At 43.6% G+C, this 17,462-nt stretch overlaps 3 protein-coding genes across 3 annotated transcripts in view; all 3 read right to left on the bottom strand.

The window, feature by feature from the left end:
* LOC132432835 (N-acetyllactosaminide beta-1,6-N-acetylglucosaminyl-transferase) overlaps positions 1–17,462 on the bottom strand; it is a 79,749-nt gene that overhangs the window by 51,135 nt on the left and 11,152 nt on the right. The window lies entirely within an intron of this gene.
* Positions 543–6,622, bottom strand: LOC132432837 (N-acetyllactosaminide beta-1,6-N-acetylglucosaminyl-transferase-like). The gene has a single exon (XM_060023658.1). It carries the CDS (start codon positions 6,152–6,154, stop codon positions 5,189–5,191), a length of 966 nt encoding a protein of 321 aa, XP_059879641.1. The 5' UTR covers positions 6,155–6,622; the 3' UTR covers positions 543–5,188.
* LOC132432836 (N-acetyllactosaminide beta-1,6-N-acetylglucosaminyl-transferase-like) overlaps positions 8,249–17,462 on the bottom strand; it is a 66,622-nt gene continuing 57,408 nt past the window's right edge. The window contains exon 3 of the mRNA XM_060023657.1: positions 8,249–9,608. Within this exon, the coding sequence (XP_059879640.1) occupies positions 9,571–9,608 (38 nt within the window). The 3' untranslated portion in view covers positions 8,249–9,570. The remainder of the gene's footprint in view (positions 9,609–17,462) is intronic.

Raw genomic sequence — 17,462 nt, 5'->3', positions numbered from 1 at the left:
AATTCCCTCTTTTCATTCTTATTTCTTGCTAGGTATATGCAATATTTGTCTTTGGACAAGCCACTTATTTTAATCTTAAATTTCTCATCTGCAAAATGGGAACAACAGTCCTCCCCTTAATAGAATTCTTTTAAGAATTAAAGGAGATAATGTGTTAGAAATTCCTTTGCAAACTAAGTACTATCCAAATATAATAATTATTATTAAAAAGAAATATAAAGGTACATTTGTATAAAATTATCACATTTATATTAATAATTATTTATTGATATACTTATTATTTATATATATAAATAAAATATAATTTTATTTAAAATGTTTTTATGACAGACTTCCCCGGTGGTGCAGTGGTTAAGAGTCCGCCTGCTAATGCAGGGGACACGGGTTTGATCCCTGGTCCAGGAAGATCCCACATGCCGCGGAGCAACTAAGCCCGTGTGCCACAACTACTGAGCCGTGCACTACAACTACTGAAGCCCGCGCACCTAGAGCCCATGCTCTGCTACAAGAGAAGCCACTGCAATGAGAGGCCTGTGCACCACAACAAAGAGTAGCCCCCGCTCGCCGCAACTAGAGAAAGCCCGCGTGCAGCAACGAAGACCCAACACAGCCAAAAATAAATAAATTTATTTTAAAGAATAAATAAATTAATTTAAAAAAATAAATAAAATGTTTTTATGAGGGAAGAGAAGTATGCTTATTGAGATCATGCCTTTTCCACAATGGTAATTTAATTAGTCTTCTCCAAGTTATAATTGCCCAAGTGCTGAAAACTGTATACCTCATTACATCTTGTCCTTCTAATCGAGGTGGAGATGCTCACTGAAACCCCCCTGCCTGCAGGACCCGGAACCACCTTGCAGTGGGCGTGTGCTTTTGTCTGGCAGGCATCACGGGCGAAGAACCATCCTTCACCATAGCCTGCCCTGAACTTTTAGCTCGAGGGTGAAAAAGTGACCCAAGAGAAGCTGGTCAGCATTCTTCCTGCCCCTGGTTCGTTTAGGGATAGGGATTTGGACCGAGCAGGACCAATCTGACGACTTCCCTGAGCTGTTGCTGGAACTATGAGGAAAGAAAAGCTTTCTTTTCTCTCGGGAGTGCCGGCTGTGAGAAGCAAGCAGCTGGAGCTGCTTCTGAGCCTCTCTGACACCATGTGGGGAGGAGCAAACTGAATAAAGTCAACCCAGTGACAGGCAGGCAGACAGACAGATAGAGTGACCAGTTCAGACCAAACTGGGACTTCCCTGGCTTCAGCATGGAAGGTCCCATGCCCAAGACGCCCCTCAGACCTGGGCACACAGGGACGGTTGGTCACTTCACAGAGACAAAGAGTCCCGCATATACCGTTCCAAGCCTTGATCTAGCTTTACTCGGAGGCCCTCCTCGGGCACCTCAATTCTATGACTCAGTAAGTTCTGGGGTCTGTTTAAGCAACTTTGAGTTGTGTTTCTGTCACATGCAACTCAAAGAGTCATAACACATGCCCAAAGAATGTCCACATATAAGGCACAAAGTTAAAAAAGCAAAAGAAATCAAAGTAGGAAACAAGCTATTTTTAGCATTGAAACATGAAGAAATGTGATCATGTGGTCCTTTCTGAAGTTGAGGTAATTTATTTGACAAAGGGGCTCCGGAAAAAAAAAAAAAGAGAAGTATACAAAATGGAAAAAAGAAGAGGCAAATGAAAACATTCTTATGGAACAAAAACCTCATGGCATGAGAAAGGTCAGAGAAACACATGAGCAAAAATCCAAAAGAACAAGCTTAGGCAGAGAGGGGAAAAACGTAGCTGAAGTCAAAGCATGGAGCAGTTTTGCCTTTTCTTTAGAGACAGACCCACCGTAAAGTGGGACAAGAAGACAAGTGAGCCGCGGAAGTGGACTGTAAAAAAACTGGACCAGCAGAGGCTTCTGCAGATCCTCAACAATTCCACAAGACTTAAAGCAAAACATCTCAATGGTCTCTGGCACTCCGCCCTGGGGCAGGTAGGCCAAAGCAAATGCTATGGGAATAATAATATGGGAGCTTTTCTTAAGGTGACATACAGCAGTGATTACAAAGACTGGAGAAGTTGGAAAACCTCAGCGTGCACCAGAATCCGTACAGCGTGCATATGACAGAGCCGCATGCTAACCCTAACCCTAACCCTCAAGCGCTATAGGATGAGTGAGAGAAATTTGCGCTCCAGAAGGGCTTCCTTTGAGAATATGGCCAGAAGGGAGAAATCTAGACAACCCATCTGTACACAGCCACACAGGATTGAATGATAACCACTCTTTCTGGCCTCCCCTGAAGAAGGATGTGAGACTGGGGCCCCCAAGGGACATGGCCCGGCACCATTTCTATATCTAATGCAGTTTGGAAAAAACTTAAGTGTTGAAAACCAAGAGAGAAGTCATTTTCTCAATAGAAAGACAACATAAAAAAAAAAAAAAAAAACAGTGTGAAGATATGTGATTTAGTCTTACCTCTATGAGTATATTTTCTATTGAGTCTCTATTTATTTATTTATTTGCTGTGCAGCAAGGCATGTGGGATCTCACTTCCCCAATCAGGGATCAAACCCACACCTCCTGCAGTGGAGGCACGGAGTCCGATCCACTGGACCGCCAAGGAATTCCCGAGTCTCACTGATTTTAAACTATTCTCATTTTGTTGTCTGATATCACCTAGTAACAGGGTACCAATCAGGTTCTTGGTCTTGGTCCTCTTGTGGGTGTTTCCGGGAGCCTGATATGACTGTGCAGGGTCTTTCTAACACAAACACTTTAATTTAGGATGTTTAGGATAAAAACAGAAAGGAACTTTGAGGGAGGCAAGGAACTGGACCATCTGAACTCGCACATTTGCAAAAATGTTTACACTGTATTTACCGAAGGACTTTTCCCCTTAACACATGACACTGAAAACAGAAGATGTGATATGGTAAAAGGTTGTCTGGTAATAAAGAACCAGATTCACGCACCAAATCCTAAATCACAAAGAGCGCTCAAGTGGAAAACCACTGGAGGGACTGGAGCATGTGACTGAATTCTGCATCGCCTTTGAAGATGGGGAGGTCCATCCCTGGGGTTAGAGCATGTGATGGCTTGTTTTCTTTAAATCACTTGTAATTCAGGAAGGGCCCACCTACAAGCAGGATATCTTCCTGCTTGCTCCCTGAACCAGGATGCCATCTGGACTGTAACAGAGGAAGGAGGCAAGACCCTAGGAAATGTCACGTTATCCTGAAAAACATCCCTTGAAGAATCAGACCACTGAGGTTCTCTCAGCGGAGCTCTCATCTCCGATTTCCTACAGGGGTAATGAAAGGCATTTGCCAAGGCTAAGGGGCAACAAGATTGATGGAGTCTAGACTCACCTCTATGAGTATACTTTCTATTGAGTCTCACTTTACTTATTTATAAATAAAGGCATTTTGGCCTTTCTACAAATTCTCAACAGCTGCCTGCTAGGTGTTTATGTGGTTCTGGGTACTGTGTCCTCTGCAAAGAAAGGCATATGTAGGAAAGAAGAGGATCTTGGCTCCTGGGGCCCTTAGTTTGTAGCTGGGGAGATTGGAGATTCCAAGAGGCTATTTATATGGGGTCATACTGTCGCTAAGAGAGGGTAGAAGCCAGCGAGTCACCCCACAAACCTACAGCAAAAATGGTCTTGTCTCCTGCCTCACTACTTCACCAGGGCTGGAAAGGAGAAGGGGGTAAGGAAAAAAAAATGGGGGGTAAGAGATTATTTTTCCTCGATTTTGTTAAATTGATTTGACATTGATAAGACTGACCATCCTTCTGCAAACCAAACAGACATTTAACACTAACACAAACCCATGTTTTTCTCTTTTTAAGAAACGACAATTCAGGCTTTTGTGAAGTTACGAACTGCCTTCATTTTAGTACGACATCTATGGAACCACGAGGCTAGTGTCAAATCTTCATAAATCCTAAGGGAATAGTGAAAACAGAAAGGGAATAAATATTTAAATATGAAAATCTGCTTCTAATTACCTAGTGCTCACCAATTAGATGCCAATGATGGAAACAACAGATAAAAGGTGAAAAGATGGCCATAGGAAGAGGGAGGTCAAGAAAGAGAGCTTGCACAGTGCGAGAGCAAGCCCTGTTCACCAGGCCAGTCACCCTGGGATTCAGAGACCAAACACGGTATTTTCCAGAGAACGCTGCCATGTTTATCGCCCAGCAGGCCCCACCCTGCAGCCTGAGAGCACCTACCAGTGTTTCCAACTTGGCAACCCCCCAAAAACCAGAACAATGATTGCTTTTCTCCTGCTATAATAATGCTGTCGAGTTCATCAGAGATCCATTGTGTACTTTTCATTGAATCCAAAGCACGCTGTTTCCTTCAGACGAAACCCTATCATGTTTTATATAGTTTTAAAAATAATTGATCTGGCCCGTTAGTACAGATAGAACTGTTTTGATGAGAAAGGAAGGAGCTTCTCCTGGAATCTCATTATTTATCTGAAGTTAAAATATATATATTTTTAAAACTTTACACCTGTGGTACAGTACATGCATGAGTCTAAGTATTTCTCCGCTCACGGGGTCTTAGGGAGACAGCTGTGATGCCATAGTAAAGTCTCATGCTTTGCCACTCATTCATTCATTCATTTTTATGGAGCATGTGCTATGTGTTCTACGCATGGAGGATACAGCAGTTAACAAGATAGAAAATGACCCAACTTCACGGAGCTAATACAGAGGAGGCCAAGAACAAATCCTCGCAAGTAAGTAGATAGGATATTCCAGATGATAATAAACTCTTTGAAGGAAAAAGGTGGGGTGGTCAGCTCAGCTTCTCTGAGCTGATGACCTCTGGCTGATAAGAGGGAGCCTGTGAAGGTCTGGGGGTAGGCAGGGGAGTGGCCAAGGCAATGGCCCTGGGGTTACAGCAAGTCTGACAAATTTGGGGGAAAGAAAGAACACCAGTGGGGATGGAGAACCATAATACCGATTGTGGCTAAAGATTTAATAAGATGATGAATGCAAAAGAACACGCTGAACTGCAAAGCAATACCACTAAAAGGTATTATCTGGCTTGGTTAGAATACTGTATTCTAAAGAACATCATTCTTTAGACGTTTAGAGTTTATAAAGGATGCAGGTGAAAACTATATATTTCAGTTTTCATCTTCTACTTCTAATAAAAAGGAGCTGGCTCTCAAAAAGCCCTTTCAAGTATGGCACGTTGCCTTCACGTGAAATAGGAAATCCCACATACCTGGAATCCTATTAAGCGTCACCCAGAAATGTTCATCCGGGCTGAAGGTGTCTTTGGACCACTGGAGCAAGTCAAGAGCCCGTGGGTCATGGAGAACAAAGTTGGTAAACTCTCTTGACAGGGCAACGTAGGCAGAACCGAAGTAAATGGTGAGATTGTGGGGAGGAGGTGGTTTCAGTGCTGTGGTTCTTATCACATAGGAAAGCTCTTTGCCCAGGTGCTCTCGGTGGACATATTTAGTCCGTCCAATTGCGTGAGCTGGAGGCAGCACCCCTGGGGTGATGTTTTTCCCTTTAAATCCTTTCAGATACTGAACTATCTCCCTGTTGGTTTTCAGGGGGAAATCTTGCCCACAGGTGTTGATGGCGTACTTCCACGGAACCTCCAAGGCTGCAAGATCCTTGATGCAGTGCAGGTCAGCCTGGAGCCTGGAGATCCCACCATAGACCACGGGTTCCATCTTGGAAGCCAGAAAAGCATTCGGGAAGCAGCTCAGTAACTGCTCCACTGCATCTTTAAATTCAACTGTCGCTTTCTCATCCACGTGAACACAGTAGATATTCTGAGGCATGTAAATAGCTCTGAAGAGCCTTGCAAAGGTGTCGAAATTGTGATGGATGACCATGATATATGCCAAAGGAAATTCAGCTTCTTCTTTAGATAACGGCGCCGTGATGTAGTGGCTTTGAGCCAGGTATTCCTTGCAAGAAGACGTCTCATAGATCATGAGTTTGTTTCTCCAGAGGAAAGGTGTTTTGCCACTGATAAAGGATATGCAAACTTGACTCAGCATCAAAGTGTCCGAGTTATTTAGCCTCTGGAAGCCTTGCTCGCCCCCAAAATTGAACACATAGAACACGATAAAAATGATTACACAAGAGACAGAAACTATAAAGAGGTAACGCATCAATGAAGGCATGCCTCCAAGAGGAGATTTCAAAGACCGTCAAAATCTAAGTCCTCTCCCAAACTTACTTTTTTCTCTGAGTTCTTATTTTGGTGCATACTCCAGTAATTCGTGCCCTGAAGGAGACACTGTGAATTCATCCGGTTTCATCCCGGGAATCCAGCGGCTGGCGCACTCCCCATGCTGATAGAGCTACTGATCCCGCCTCGTTCTCTGCCTTTCAAACCGCCTTTGTCTACATCCCGGTAGCAGGTTGCTTAAGCCCAGCCTTTTTTCCTCCCTCTGCCTCCCAGCTCCCAAAGGCTGGCTGTTTCACTAAAACTGTGGTTTTAGTCTCCTTTTCCCCTGCAGATTTAGTTTCTCAGATCTCTTTTGCTTCATTTCAGAAGGTCCCCCCCCCTTGTTACTGTCATTCAGAGAATTAATACAGTAAGAACGAAAGTTGAAACGATGCGTTCTGGCAGGCGTGCCGTTTCCTGCTACTCATCCGACAAGCTGCGGCACTCCCCGCCCCCGGCACTCCCCCCCCCCCCACCCCCTTGTTGCTCATGGCGATGAGCCACAGCCTGGTCCCTCGACTCTTCGAGCACACTCCACGGGGTATAATGTTGCCTCCGTTCTCAAATATGCCGCTTTAGTGAAAACATGACTGAAGTGACGAGAATGAAAATTTTAAAAAAAACCTCATCCACCGGGCTCTTTTGTAATGCTTTCTAGCCCCGCCCTACTCTTTTTCTTTTTCTTTTTTTGGCCCTACCGCGAGGCATGCGGGATCCAAGTTCCCGGACCGAGGATTGAACCCGAAGCCCCTGCAGTGGAAGCGCGGAGTCTTAAGCACTGGACCGCCAGGGAAGTCCCCGGCACTCTCTTTTCTAAAACAAGAGCTTACCGGGGTTCCAGTCCTAGGGGATCTGAAAGTGCAAGGCTCTGGGACCTGTGACTTTGCGATTACGTCGTGACAGCCCCTCTCCTCCCACCGTGGTGCTTATCATAAGGGCTGAAACGGAGCAGGACCCCGTGGGGTCCTCCCTGGTACAAATTCTTTCCGTGCCCCCCCCCCTTTTCTTGTTTGTAGGAAATAGGTTTCTTTCAGGCTCCTGGACGTTCCCTGAGCTCCAAAGGGCAGGTTCAAACAGTTGCTAATCAGGGAAGGGAGGGGATGCAGAAACAAGGGAGGAACCGCCTAGAAACAATACTGCAGGCTTGGGGCAGGGTCCTGGTTCTTCCTCAAGGGATACACACAACAATATCTTTGAGTTCTTCTGCAGGAACTAAGGCCTCCACCCAGGTGGAGGATGGTAACTTCAGGCTGAGGGCAAGATCCCTGGAGCACCGCCCTGCTACCTCGCCACCAGCCAATCAGAACAAAGTCACAAGCCCTGTAGCCCTCACCCCAAATTTTGCCCATTAAATACTCCCCCCAAAACCGTCGGGGTTTTAGAAAACGAGCCACCCATCCTCTTTGTATTGGCATCTTTACAATAAATGCTGCACTTTCTTTCACCACAACCCGGTGTCATTAGATTGGCCTTACTGCCCGCCAGCAAGCGGGCCCTGAGTCTGATTTGGTAACAGGATGTTGGGGTCCAATGAACAAATGCCAAGCTACATCCCCTGATTTAGATGAGACCTTAAAACTTCACCGGAAAGCACTCGAATCCTGGCACAAATGATGTTCGGATAAGGGCACCTAGAGCGCATTCAGGTTTTCACTACCCAGAGAACACCATCTAATACTCAGAGAAGTGCTTTATACCTGCCAGGTTAAGCCTGTCAGATCACCTAGGAAACGAATGTTGTTTGCCCCTATTTGTAAATAGCAGAGTTTTGGCTGAAGAACATGAAGCTCTTTAACTTACAAGGTTCTCATCTTCAACCTTTTATTTTTCCAACCAGCTTTTTTTTAATACAGATCAACATATTTTACTTATGATGGCTTCTAACATACCCATACAACTACTTCATGCCTTCCCGTTTCACCTTCCCTTTGAGGTGAATGTAACCCCTCCGAACCTCCATCCTGTAGCAGTAACTCACTGTTGGAGACTGAACACCCCCCCCACCCCTCACCCCCCGCATGAAGAAAAAACGTCCTTTAATGCCCTTTCTCTCCTCCTTTTGGAAAAGTCTCTACCCTGCTATTCATGAAATTAATAGAACAATATGCTTATTCCTTGTTTTCAGCAGAGGTTGGAAAACCAGCGCTAAGCCCCCTTGATTCAAGGCTCGCTGCACTTCTGCTGAATGACTCATCACCTCCTGAACCACGGTAGGTTTTCATTCTAGCTTTTATTACTCCTATTTTTCATTATTCCAGCTAGTACATTATTTTTCTCTCTCCCTTACTAAATTCTCCTCATTCTCTAAGACCCATCACAAATAAACTCTACACAGAACCCACCTTTGGCTTTTTATGCAAAGTGGAAAAAAGTAAACGGAGCCCTTATCTGGACAGAGCAGATCAATCTAATTCTTAGTGTTCCCATGGAGCAGAGCAAAGAGAATGACTCTGAAAATATGATAATGAATGATGATGGTAAATGATACGAAAATGAATGATAATGGAAAATTCAATCCCAACCTTCCTTTTTTTCCCAAATAATACCTTTAAATATCAGGTTATAGTCTATCCTATTTCAACACAACAGAGAGTAATTTCAGTATCTAGTTTGGCAAAGATTTTTTGGCTTAGAGTGAATATTAAAATATTTTAAATATTTGCAGTTTGACAAAGTGTTCAGATACATGACAATGAGGCCAACAGAGTCTGTTTACATTATTATTTCCAACTGGCCAACAACAAGGGGTTCAGATTTATACAGGCTTAGGCACTGACATTAATAATGTTACTATATTGAGAAATACAGACATTAGCCAGATTAGGAACTTTCATCCTATTTGTTTGGTATTCAATCCGTTATTTAAAACAGCACTGTTCGAGTGTTGAAAATGTGGCTCTTTTTCCTGTCTGCCCTTTTGGCTGTCCTTGGGTATTGAAAAATGCCTACAGGAGAACTTTTTTAAAAACCACTTGTAAGAGGGGAAGGCCGTTACCTGTTCCAGTTCCTTCCTAATAGGCCACGTGACCTGCTTTTCCAGCACAGACACGAGGCATGTTTTTGCTGCTGAGACTGAACAGCTCAGCCTTCCCTACCTGCTCGTGACTGCAGGCCAGCACAAGACTGACGCACCTTTGGCTCACTTTGGAAGCAGTTATTCCCGAACTAGACGATTAATCAGGCTAGACATGTTTACCCTCTCCGGGCCGCCTTAAAAGCTTGCTCTTTCTTCCATTCAGAAGCCTTTATTGTTTTTTACATCATTTAATAATTTTTCCGGGAAACCTCCTACACTGATGGTGGGAATGTAAATTGGTGCAGCCACTGTGGAGAACAGTATGCAAGTTTCTTAAAAAACTAAAAATAGAGTTACCATATGATCTGTAACCCCACTCTTGGGCAGATATCTGGAAAAGACAAAACGTCTCATTTGAAAAGGTACATGTACCCCAGTGTTCATAGCAGCACTATTTACAACAGCCAAGACATACATGGAAGCAACCTAAGTGTCCATTGACAGATGAATGGATAAAGAAGATGTGGTAACACACATACACACACACACACACACACACACACACACACACACACACACAGGAATATTACTATGCCACAAAAAATGAAATAATACCATTTGCAGCAATGTGGATGGACCTAGAGATTATCGTACTAAGTGAAGTAAGTCAAAGACATATATCATATGATATCACTTATATGTGAAAGCTAAAGAAAAAAGGATACAAATGAACTTATTTACAAAACAGAAATAGACTCACAGACAAAGAAAACAAACTTATGGTTACCAAAGGCAAAAGGAGGGGGGAGGGATAAATTAGGAGTTTGGGAATTAACATATACACACTAATATATAGATAATCAACAAGGACCTACTGTACAGCACAGGGAACTATATTCAATATCTTGTAATAATCTATAATGGAAAAGAGTCTGAAAAAGAATAGATAAATATATGTTTATGTATAACTGAATCACTTTGCTGTACACATGAAACATTGTAAATCAACTATACTGCAACTTAAAAAAAAAGAATTTTTCCAATTATGATGCTATCTAGGGCACAGCTCCAAAATGAAGAGCGTATTCTTTTTGTGAAATACTGGAAGACTCAGAATCTCAGTGAAATAAAGAAATAATCAAAGGGGGAAAGGCAAGCCTCAGCACCCCTAGGCTTTCTGTGGCAAGGGGCAAGGTACACTCGCCTGACTCTGGAAGGCCTACAGAAGGATGAGTTGAGGGAGAGGCACGTGAAGTCTGCTGCCTGCCAGGCTAAGTCACACCCTTGAGGAAGGTGGCAGCTGGTCGTAAGGAAAATGTCATAAGAGACCTTGCATGTTGTGCTGAAAACCTTGGACTTCACCTTGTTGCCAAAGGAGCACCACCTAAGATGTTAGGTCGAGGAGTTCCCGGGCAACAAGTGCCAACTGGAGGAGGAACAAGACCAAAATAAATCATGGTGGAAAGTACACATCAGCCGGTAAACACATAAGGCACATGTCAACGATAAGAACAGTAGCAGTATTACTACTGACCAGATTGATTGACCAGATAGATTAAATGACATTAAAAAAAACAACTTTTAATCAAATTTCTGGAGGAAACCATGCAAGATGTGCTTTGTCTTGTGTGTCATTAACGCCCACGATTACTAACAGGGCATATGGTGCAAAAACGAGTAAGTAAAGCCTCTTAAACTAGGAGGTAAACGTGCTGGTTATGCCCCAGTTAACTACGTGTCCTAGAAACAGTTCGAAGGCTCTTACAGTCGAGGCTTTAGTCCTGTAGATATTCACAGGACTTCAGATACTGCATTGAGTTTTTTCTTAAATAAAGAAATAAAGATAGGGGAAAGATTTAAAGTCCCAAGGTCACTAAGGAATTAATGGACTGGGAATTAGTAGAAAGTCTACTTTGTATTATTATTTTTCCACTCCTTCAAACTAGTAGTGAGAAATACGTATGTTGCCTTATTTATGTCATTTATTTATTTTTAAATGTGTTGAATGAATGAATGAATGGAGTCCACATCCCCCATGGTTCCAGGTGCTCATGGATAAATGTTCTTTTAACTGGAATTGGGAACAGAGCAACGGGTATCTTTTTTTCTGACAAACAAAAACTCTGACCAGACTGATTAAATGACATTAAAAAAAAACACAACTTTTCAGCAAATTTCTGGAGGAAACCATGCAAGACGTGCTTTGTCTCGTGTGTCATTAACGCCCACGATTAACTAACAGGGCATATGGTGCAAAAACCAGGAAGCCTGGGCTCTGGTCACTTTTCTACCTTTAGCCGATTATGTGCTCTTAGGCCCCTACTCGCTTCCTCTTTATAAAGGATGTTCTCCCTGGTCCCTTGCAGCTTTTTAAAATGAGCTACAATTCAGTCTGTTGTAAGGTGAGTCGCTAAGCAGCAGTGATGGAATCCAGGCAGTATGAGGTATGGCCCCTATCCTGTAGGAGCGTATACCTTCACTAGGATTCAAAATACATACAGCTGAAAAGATAACCAACAAAACAGGAAAGACTATGGCTCAGTTCCAAACAAGAGGATGTCCACCAAATGTGACAGGAACTCGGAGAGGAGAAACAGTTCCCTTGGAGGCAGGGTGGTTAGAAAGGGCTTACGGTGGTGAGACACAGACACCGAGAAGGCATTCCAGTTGGAGAAATTACGAGTGTGCAAGAACACAAAAACAAGAAAGCCCAATGTGGAGAAACTTCCCAGGGAGGCTGTAAATCTAGAACTTCTCTGACGTGGCAGCAGATAAAAACCTTCCAATCGGTGAACTACAGCCTCAAAGTACCAGGCATGTTTAGAGGGTGAGAGTAAAAGGACTTCTGCCCCCTGTCCCTCCCACAGCTCACCAGCTGAGCCAGGGCCTGGCACACGGTGCGTTCAACGCTCGGGAATGGGTCCAGAATCATCTGGGCATTTGAAAGTGCAATTTTCAGCTGTGGAAGAAGGAATGTTGAAACCCGTGTTTGCCCACTTTTAATTTATATGTTAGAACAGCATAGGCTAGGAGAGCCATCATGATTTTTTTCTTTTTTCTTTTTGGCCACACCATGCAGCATGTGGGGATCTTAGTTCCCTGACCAGAGACTGAACCCGTGCCCCTGCAGTGGAAGCGCAGAGTCCTAACCACTGGACCGCCGGGGAAGTCCCCATGATTTTTTTCTTTCAAGCCGATTTCTAGCTATCTGGAGGTGTGATTTTACGGTACAAATAGTGCTTTTTTCTCTCTTCCCCCTAGCACACGCCTGTACAAAGACCTAACTATACATGTACCACATCAGCACTGAATTCTATTCATAATTCCTCATGCATCTTTCCTTGGTTTAATTGCATGTACTAATGCAAACTTCATTATACCTTCATAATTGTTCTGGGACTTGTTTTTCCATTCTCAATTAATTGCTATCCTGGAGTTGAGAAAGAAACTGAGGAAACACAGGCTTGAGCAAAAGCTAGATTTATCATGTTAAAATAGTGAAAAGGGCACCAAAAGGACTGGGTCTGATGAAGTTTTTGTTGGCGTGGCATGGAGAGGCAAAGTTGTATCGGCAGAAGAGGTTAGTAACTGAGGTGAGATGGTATCATTTCTTGGTCTCACTGCCGGCTGCTCTTTGGAAGGTCATTTCTGTGTGGTTTGCATTGTTACTGAAGCAGGTCAGATGACTCAGGGATTCCTTCCTTAATTATAAAATATAGGATTTATTTTATTATTATTATTTTTTATATTTATTTATTTATTAGGTTGCACTGGGTCTTAGTTGCGGCACGCATGTGGGATCGAACCTGGGCGCCCTGCATTGGAAGCGCGGAGTCTTATCCACTTCGCCACCGAAGAAGTCCCTATAGGGATTTCTTTTTTTCCCCTGGAACTAAGAGTATTTCACAAGAAAGTAAAGAAGGGTGATAATCTAATCCACTTTGGACAACCGGTTAAGTTATTCTGTTCTGGGTGGCTAGATGGTTTTTAAATGAAGCCTTTTATTTATTTGTCTATATCTATCTATCTATCTATCTATCTATCTATCTATCTATCTATCTACCTATCAGTGATGATTATGACGCTAAAGAGAAGAAGAAGATATTTCCGAAGCACATCTTTCACTAAAACAACAATTCTCCCATAATTGAGGAGTCCTCCAAGGGGGTTCACTGGGGAAAATCCACCTTCTCCTGGGACCCAATCATTTTATTTTCTATCCCGTTCATCTAATTAGCAACAGGAGAAGTTGCTGTCTAGATTACGGATGCAAAGCATGATTTCAAATTCTCATCTCAGAGCGGGTAAGAAGTTTAACACACAGAATTTTCAAGGCCTAGGTGGCAGGTCCAGGAGGCGGTGGTACTAGATCATATCATGGTAGTGTGAGCTGAAGTGATCTACATCTGATTTTGATGGAGCAAAGGTGTCATGGAAACAGTTCCTGCATGCTAAAGGATGCTAAGCAAATATTTGCAAAAGACAGTCTACACAAATCCCCAGAGGCAAATGTCAAAGCAGGTGCAGGTAGGAGGCAACCTTTTAGTAGCAGAAATGTAGCCATTAGTACTATGAACAGCCTGAAACTGGGGGGCTTAGAAAATGAACAATCAATCATCCCACAAAAGTCACAGCCAATTAACATTTCAGGATGAAACTTACCACTGAATTTACCTGTGGAAATTAATTACTTAACCTTGGAAGAACTGACTCATTGTTTCAGCAAAACACTTGTTTCCAAAAGCCAAACTGGTGTGCCTGTGACTTGAGGTTAAGGATAGTCTAGGTCAAAAGTTTGCAAACTTCTGTTTGACATCTCATTACATGGAGGGGTTGTTAACATACAGGTTGCAGGGCCCCTGCCGCAAGACATCAGTTAGTTTTAGGTGGAATTTAATTATTTCCATTTCTAACAGTCTTGAGACGAAAAGTTTGAGAACCAACGGCTCAGATGCCAAAACTCTATGATTTTTTTTTCCTCAATGACCCCACCTGATCTGTTTCCCTAGGACTAAACAATATATTGTAAACAAAACAAAACAACCAATATTTCAGGATAAACAATACTGTATAATTTGGAAATACTTAATAAACATGAATTCAAATGGTGGATAGGGCTTCCCTGGTGGCGCAGTGGTTGAGAGTCTGCCTGCCGATGCAGGGGACACGAGTTCGTGCCCCGGTCCGGGAGGATCCCACATGCCACGGAGCGGCTGGGCCCGTGGGCCATGGCCGCTGAGCCTGCGCGTCCGGAGCCTGTGCTCCGCAACGGGAGAGGCCGCAAGAGTGAGAGGCCCGCGTACCGCAAAAAAAAAAAAAAAAAAAAAAAAAAGATTTCCTTTGGAAAGTTAATTGGTACTTTTAGGAAGAATGGCAGAAAATGGATATACAGAAAGGTGCTAGTTGCTGTTATTTAAATGAGAGAAACCCTAGTTGCAGGTCATCCTGCCCCAAATGCATTTTCTAATTTACTGTATACACTGTGCACACCTGTGCATAACCCCAGTCTTTCACAAAATATAGATTAGGACTATTTACCGACAAACAGTGATGTTTTGAGTATCTAGTGTGCCATAAGCTGAAATGGAGGAGGGTGCAGGAGAAGGATACAAACTTTTTTAAAAAGAGAAAGAAAGAGAAAAAGTCAGAAAATACCGTATATCGGTGCAGACACACACATGCATGCGCTCCTGGTGGAAGCGTGAATTGGGACCACTCTGGAAAACTGGCAGTATCTACTCAGGCTGTGCACAGACATATCCTCTCCCCCAGTAATTCCATCCCCAGGTATTTGCATTTGCGTACATGTTTATCAAAGGACGCATAGCTCAACATTCACTGCAGCCGTGTTCATAACAGACCCAAATGCCCACCAATGGTTGTTATACAGCAGGGTTTCTCTACCTTAGCACTACTGGCATTTTGAGCTGAATACGCCTTGTTTGGGGGGGCCATCCTGTGCACCGTAGGATGTTTAGAAGCATCCCTGGCCTCTACTTACCAGATGCAGTAGCACCCCTTGCCCCCTCTCCCCAAGTTGTGACAACCAGTAATGTCTCCAGATATCGCCATTTGTTCCCTGGGGGGCAAAATCATCCCCCATCCCCAACCACACACACCTCCTTCTCTCTGCACAGCAACGAGAATGAATCAGTAGAACTGCCTGCAACAACCAAAAAAGGAATCTCACAAACATAACACTGAGCAAAAAAAGGCAGAGAGAAAAAGGACATGCTGTATATTTCCATTTCTATAAAGGACAAAAACAGGTAAAAGTATCTATGCTGTCAGACATCAGGGTAGTGACTGGGATGCTGGTTATTTCTGTGTCTTGATGCTGGTTGCATGGGTGTGTCTAGTTTGTGAAACTGCATCATTCTGAACCCTAATGATATGTGCACTTTCTATGTTATATAATCTCACCAGAAATGAATGAATGAATGAATAAATAATGAGTCAGAGTCCTTCTCCCAGAAATATTCTTCCAGCGGAGTCTCCCAGGTGAATGGGGATCAGGTGTCTTTCTGGGAATAACTAGTATTTATGGTTATCACTTTTTTTTTTTTTTTTTTTTTTTTTTTTGCGGTACGCGGGCCTCTCACTGCTGTGGCCTCTCTCGTTGCAGAGCACAGGCTCCGGACGCGCAGGCTCAGCGGCCATGGCTCACGGGCCCAGCCACTCCACGGCATGTGGGATCTTCCCGGACTGGGGCACAAACCCGTGTCCCCTGCATCGGCAGGCGGACTCTCAACCACTGCGCCACCAGGGAAGCCCTAGTTATCACTTCTAATTAAATACTCTGCAGGACCACATACCAGAGCCCACATCACTTCTTCCCTAAGCAGACCAAGGCTGTTTCCACTCTGGCTCCTGACACCAGCCACCCTCAGCCATGACCCGACGACCTCTCCTTCCTACCAGTGGGCAATGCCCAGCAGAAAGGGAGTCAAGAGGAAACAGAACAGGAGGTCAAAAGTGAATTTAAAAACCCCTTGTGGGGCTTTGATCCCTCAACCAGGGATCAAACCCGTGCCCCCTGCAGTGGAAGCGCAGAGTCTTAACCACTGGACCAACAGGGAAGTCCCTGGACCAGCAATTTTACTTTTAGAATCTACCCAGGAGAAATGAAAACCTGTGTCTATACAAGGACTTGCACAGGAATGTTGACAGCAGCATTATTCATAATGGCCGAGGAGTAGAAACAACAAAAGTTTGACAACAGATGAATGGATAAACAAAATGTGATCTACCCACAAAACAGAACAGTAGTCATCTGTATAAAGGAGTGAAGTACTGATTCATGCTACAACCTGGATAAACCTCAAAATCATTACATTAAGTGGAAGGAGCTAGACATGAAAAAACATATATGGCTTGATTTATATGAAATGTCCAGAAAAGGCAAATCTACAAAAACAGAAAACAAAGGGTTGTAAATGGGCGTGAGGTTTCTTTTGCAGGTGATAAAAGTATTCTAAATTAACTTGGGGTAATGGCAGTGCACCTGTAAATATACTAAAAATCACTGAATTGTGTACTTGAAACAGGTGTTTTACGGGTATGTGATTTATACACCTGAATTACATACCTCAATTCTGCGGTGTGTAAATTACACCTCAATAAAGCTGTAAACTTAGAGGAAAAAGGAAGTTTGTCCAGTGCCTCAGATTGAGAAGAACTCATGTGATGGTGATGTACCTGCCTCCTTTTGTAGTGACTAGACCGGGATTGGTTGTCACCTGTCAGTGATTTGGGCAGTAAAAGACTTTTGGGTTTGCATGAAAGCAACACTGTTGCAGGAAAAAGAAAATGGGGCGCGAGAGGATGGTCACATCCCGGGGTCTCAGGCGAGTCCCTGGGACGGGCTGCCAAGTGAGGGACCTTGGCTTCGTGCAGGAAGGAATTCAAGAGCGAGCCGAAGTACAGTGAAAGCAGATTTTTTCAAACAGATACACACTCCATAGGAGAGAAGCCCCAGGGTGAGGGGTTGCTAGTTTTTATGGGCTGGGTAATTTCATAGGCTAATAAGTGGGAGGATTATGCCAGCCATTTTGGGGAAGGGGCGGAGACTTCCAGGCATTGGGCCACCGCCCACTTTTTGGCCTTTTACGGTTGGTTTGGGAACTGTCATGGCGCCTGTGGGTGTGTCATTTAGCTGATGCATTACAATGAGGCTCAAGGTCCACTGGAAGTCGAATCTTCCACCATCTTGGGCTTAGTTGGTTCTAACCAGTTTACGTCGTGT

This window comes from Delphinus delphis, chromosome 10 (genome assembly GCF_949987515.2).
Source record: "Delphinus delphis chromosome 10, mDelDel1.2, whole genome shotgun sequence".
Lineage (NCBI taxonomy): Eukaryota > Metazoa > Chordata > Mammalia > Artiodactyla > Delphinidae > Delphinus > Delphinus delphis.
The sequence above is the reverse complement of the archived record's forward strand: the minus strand, read 5'-3'. Positions and strand labels throughout refer to the sequence as shown.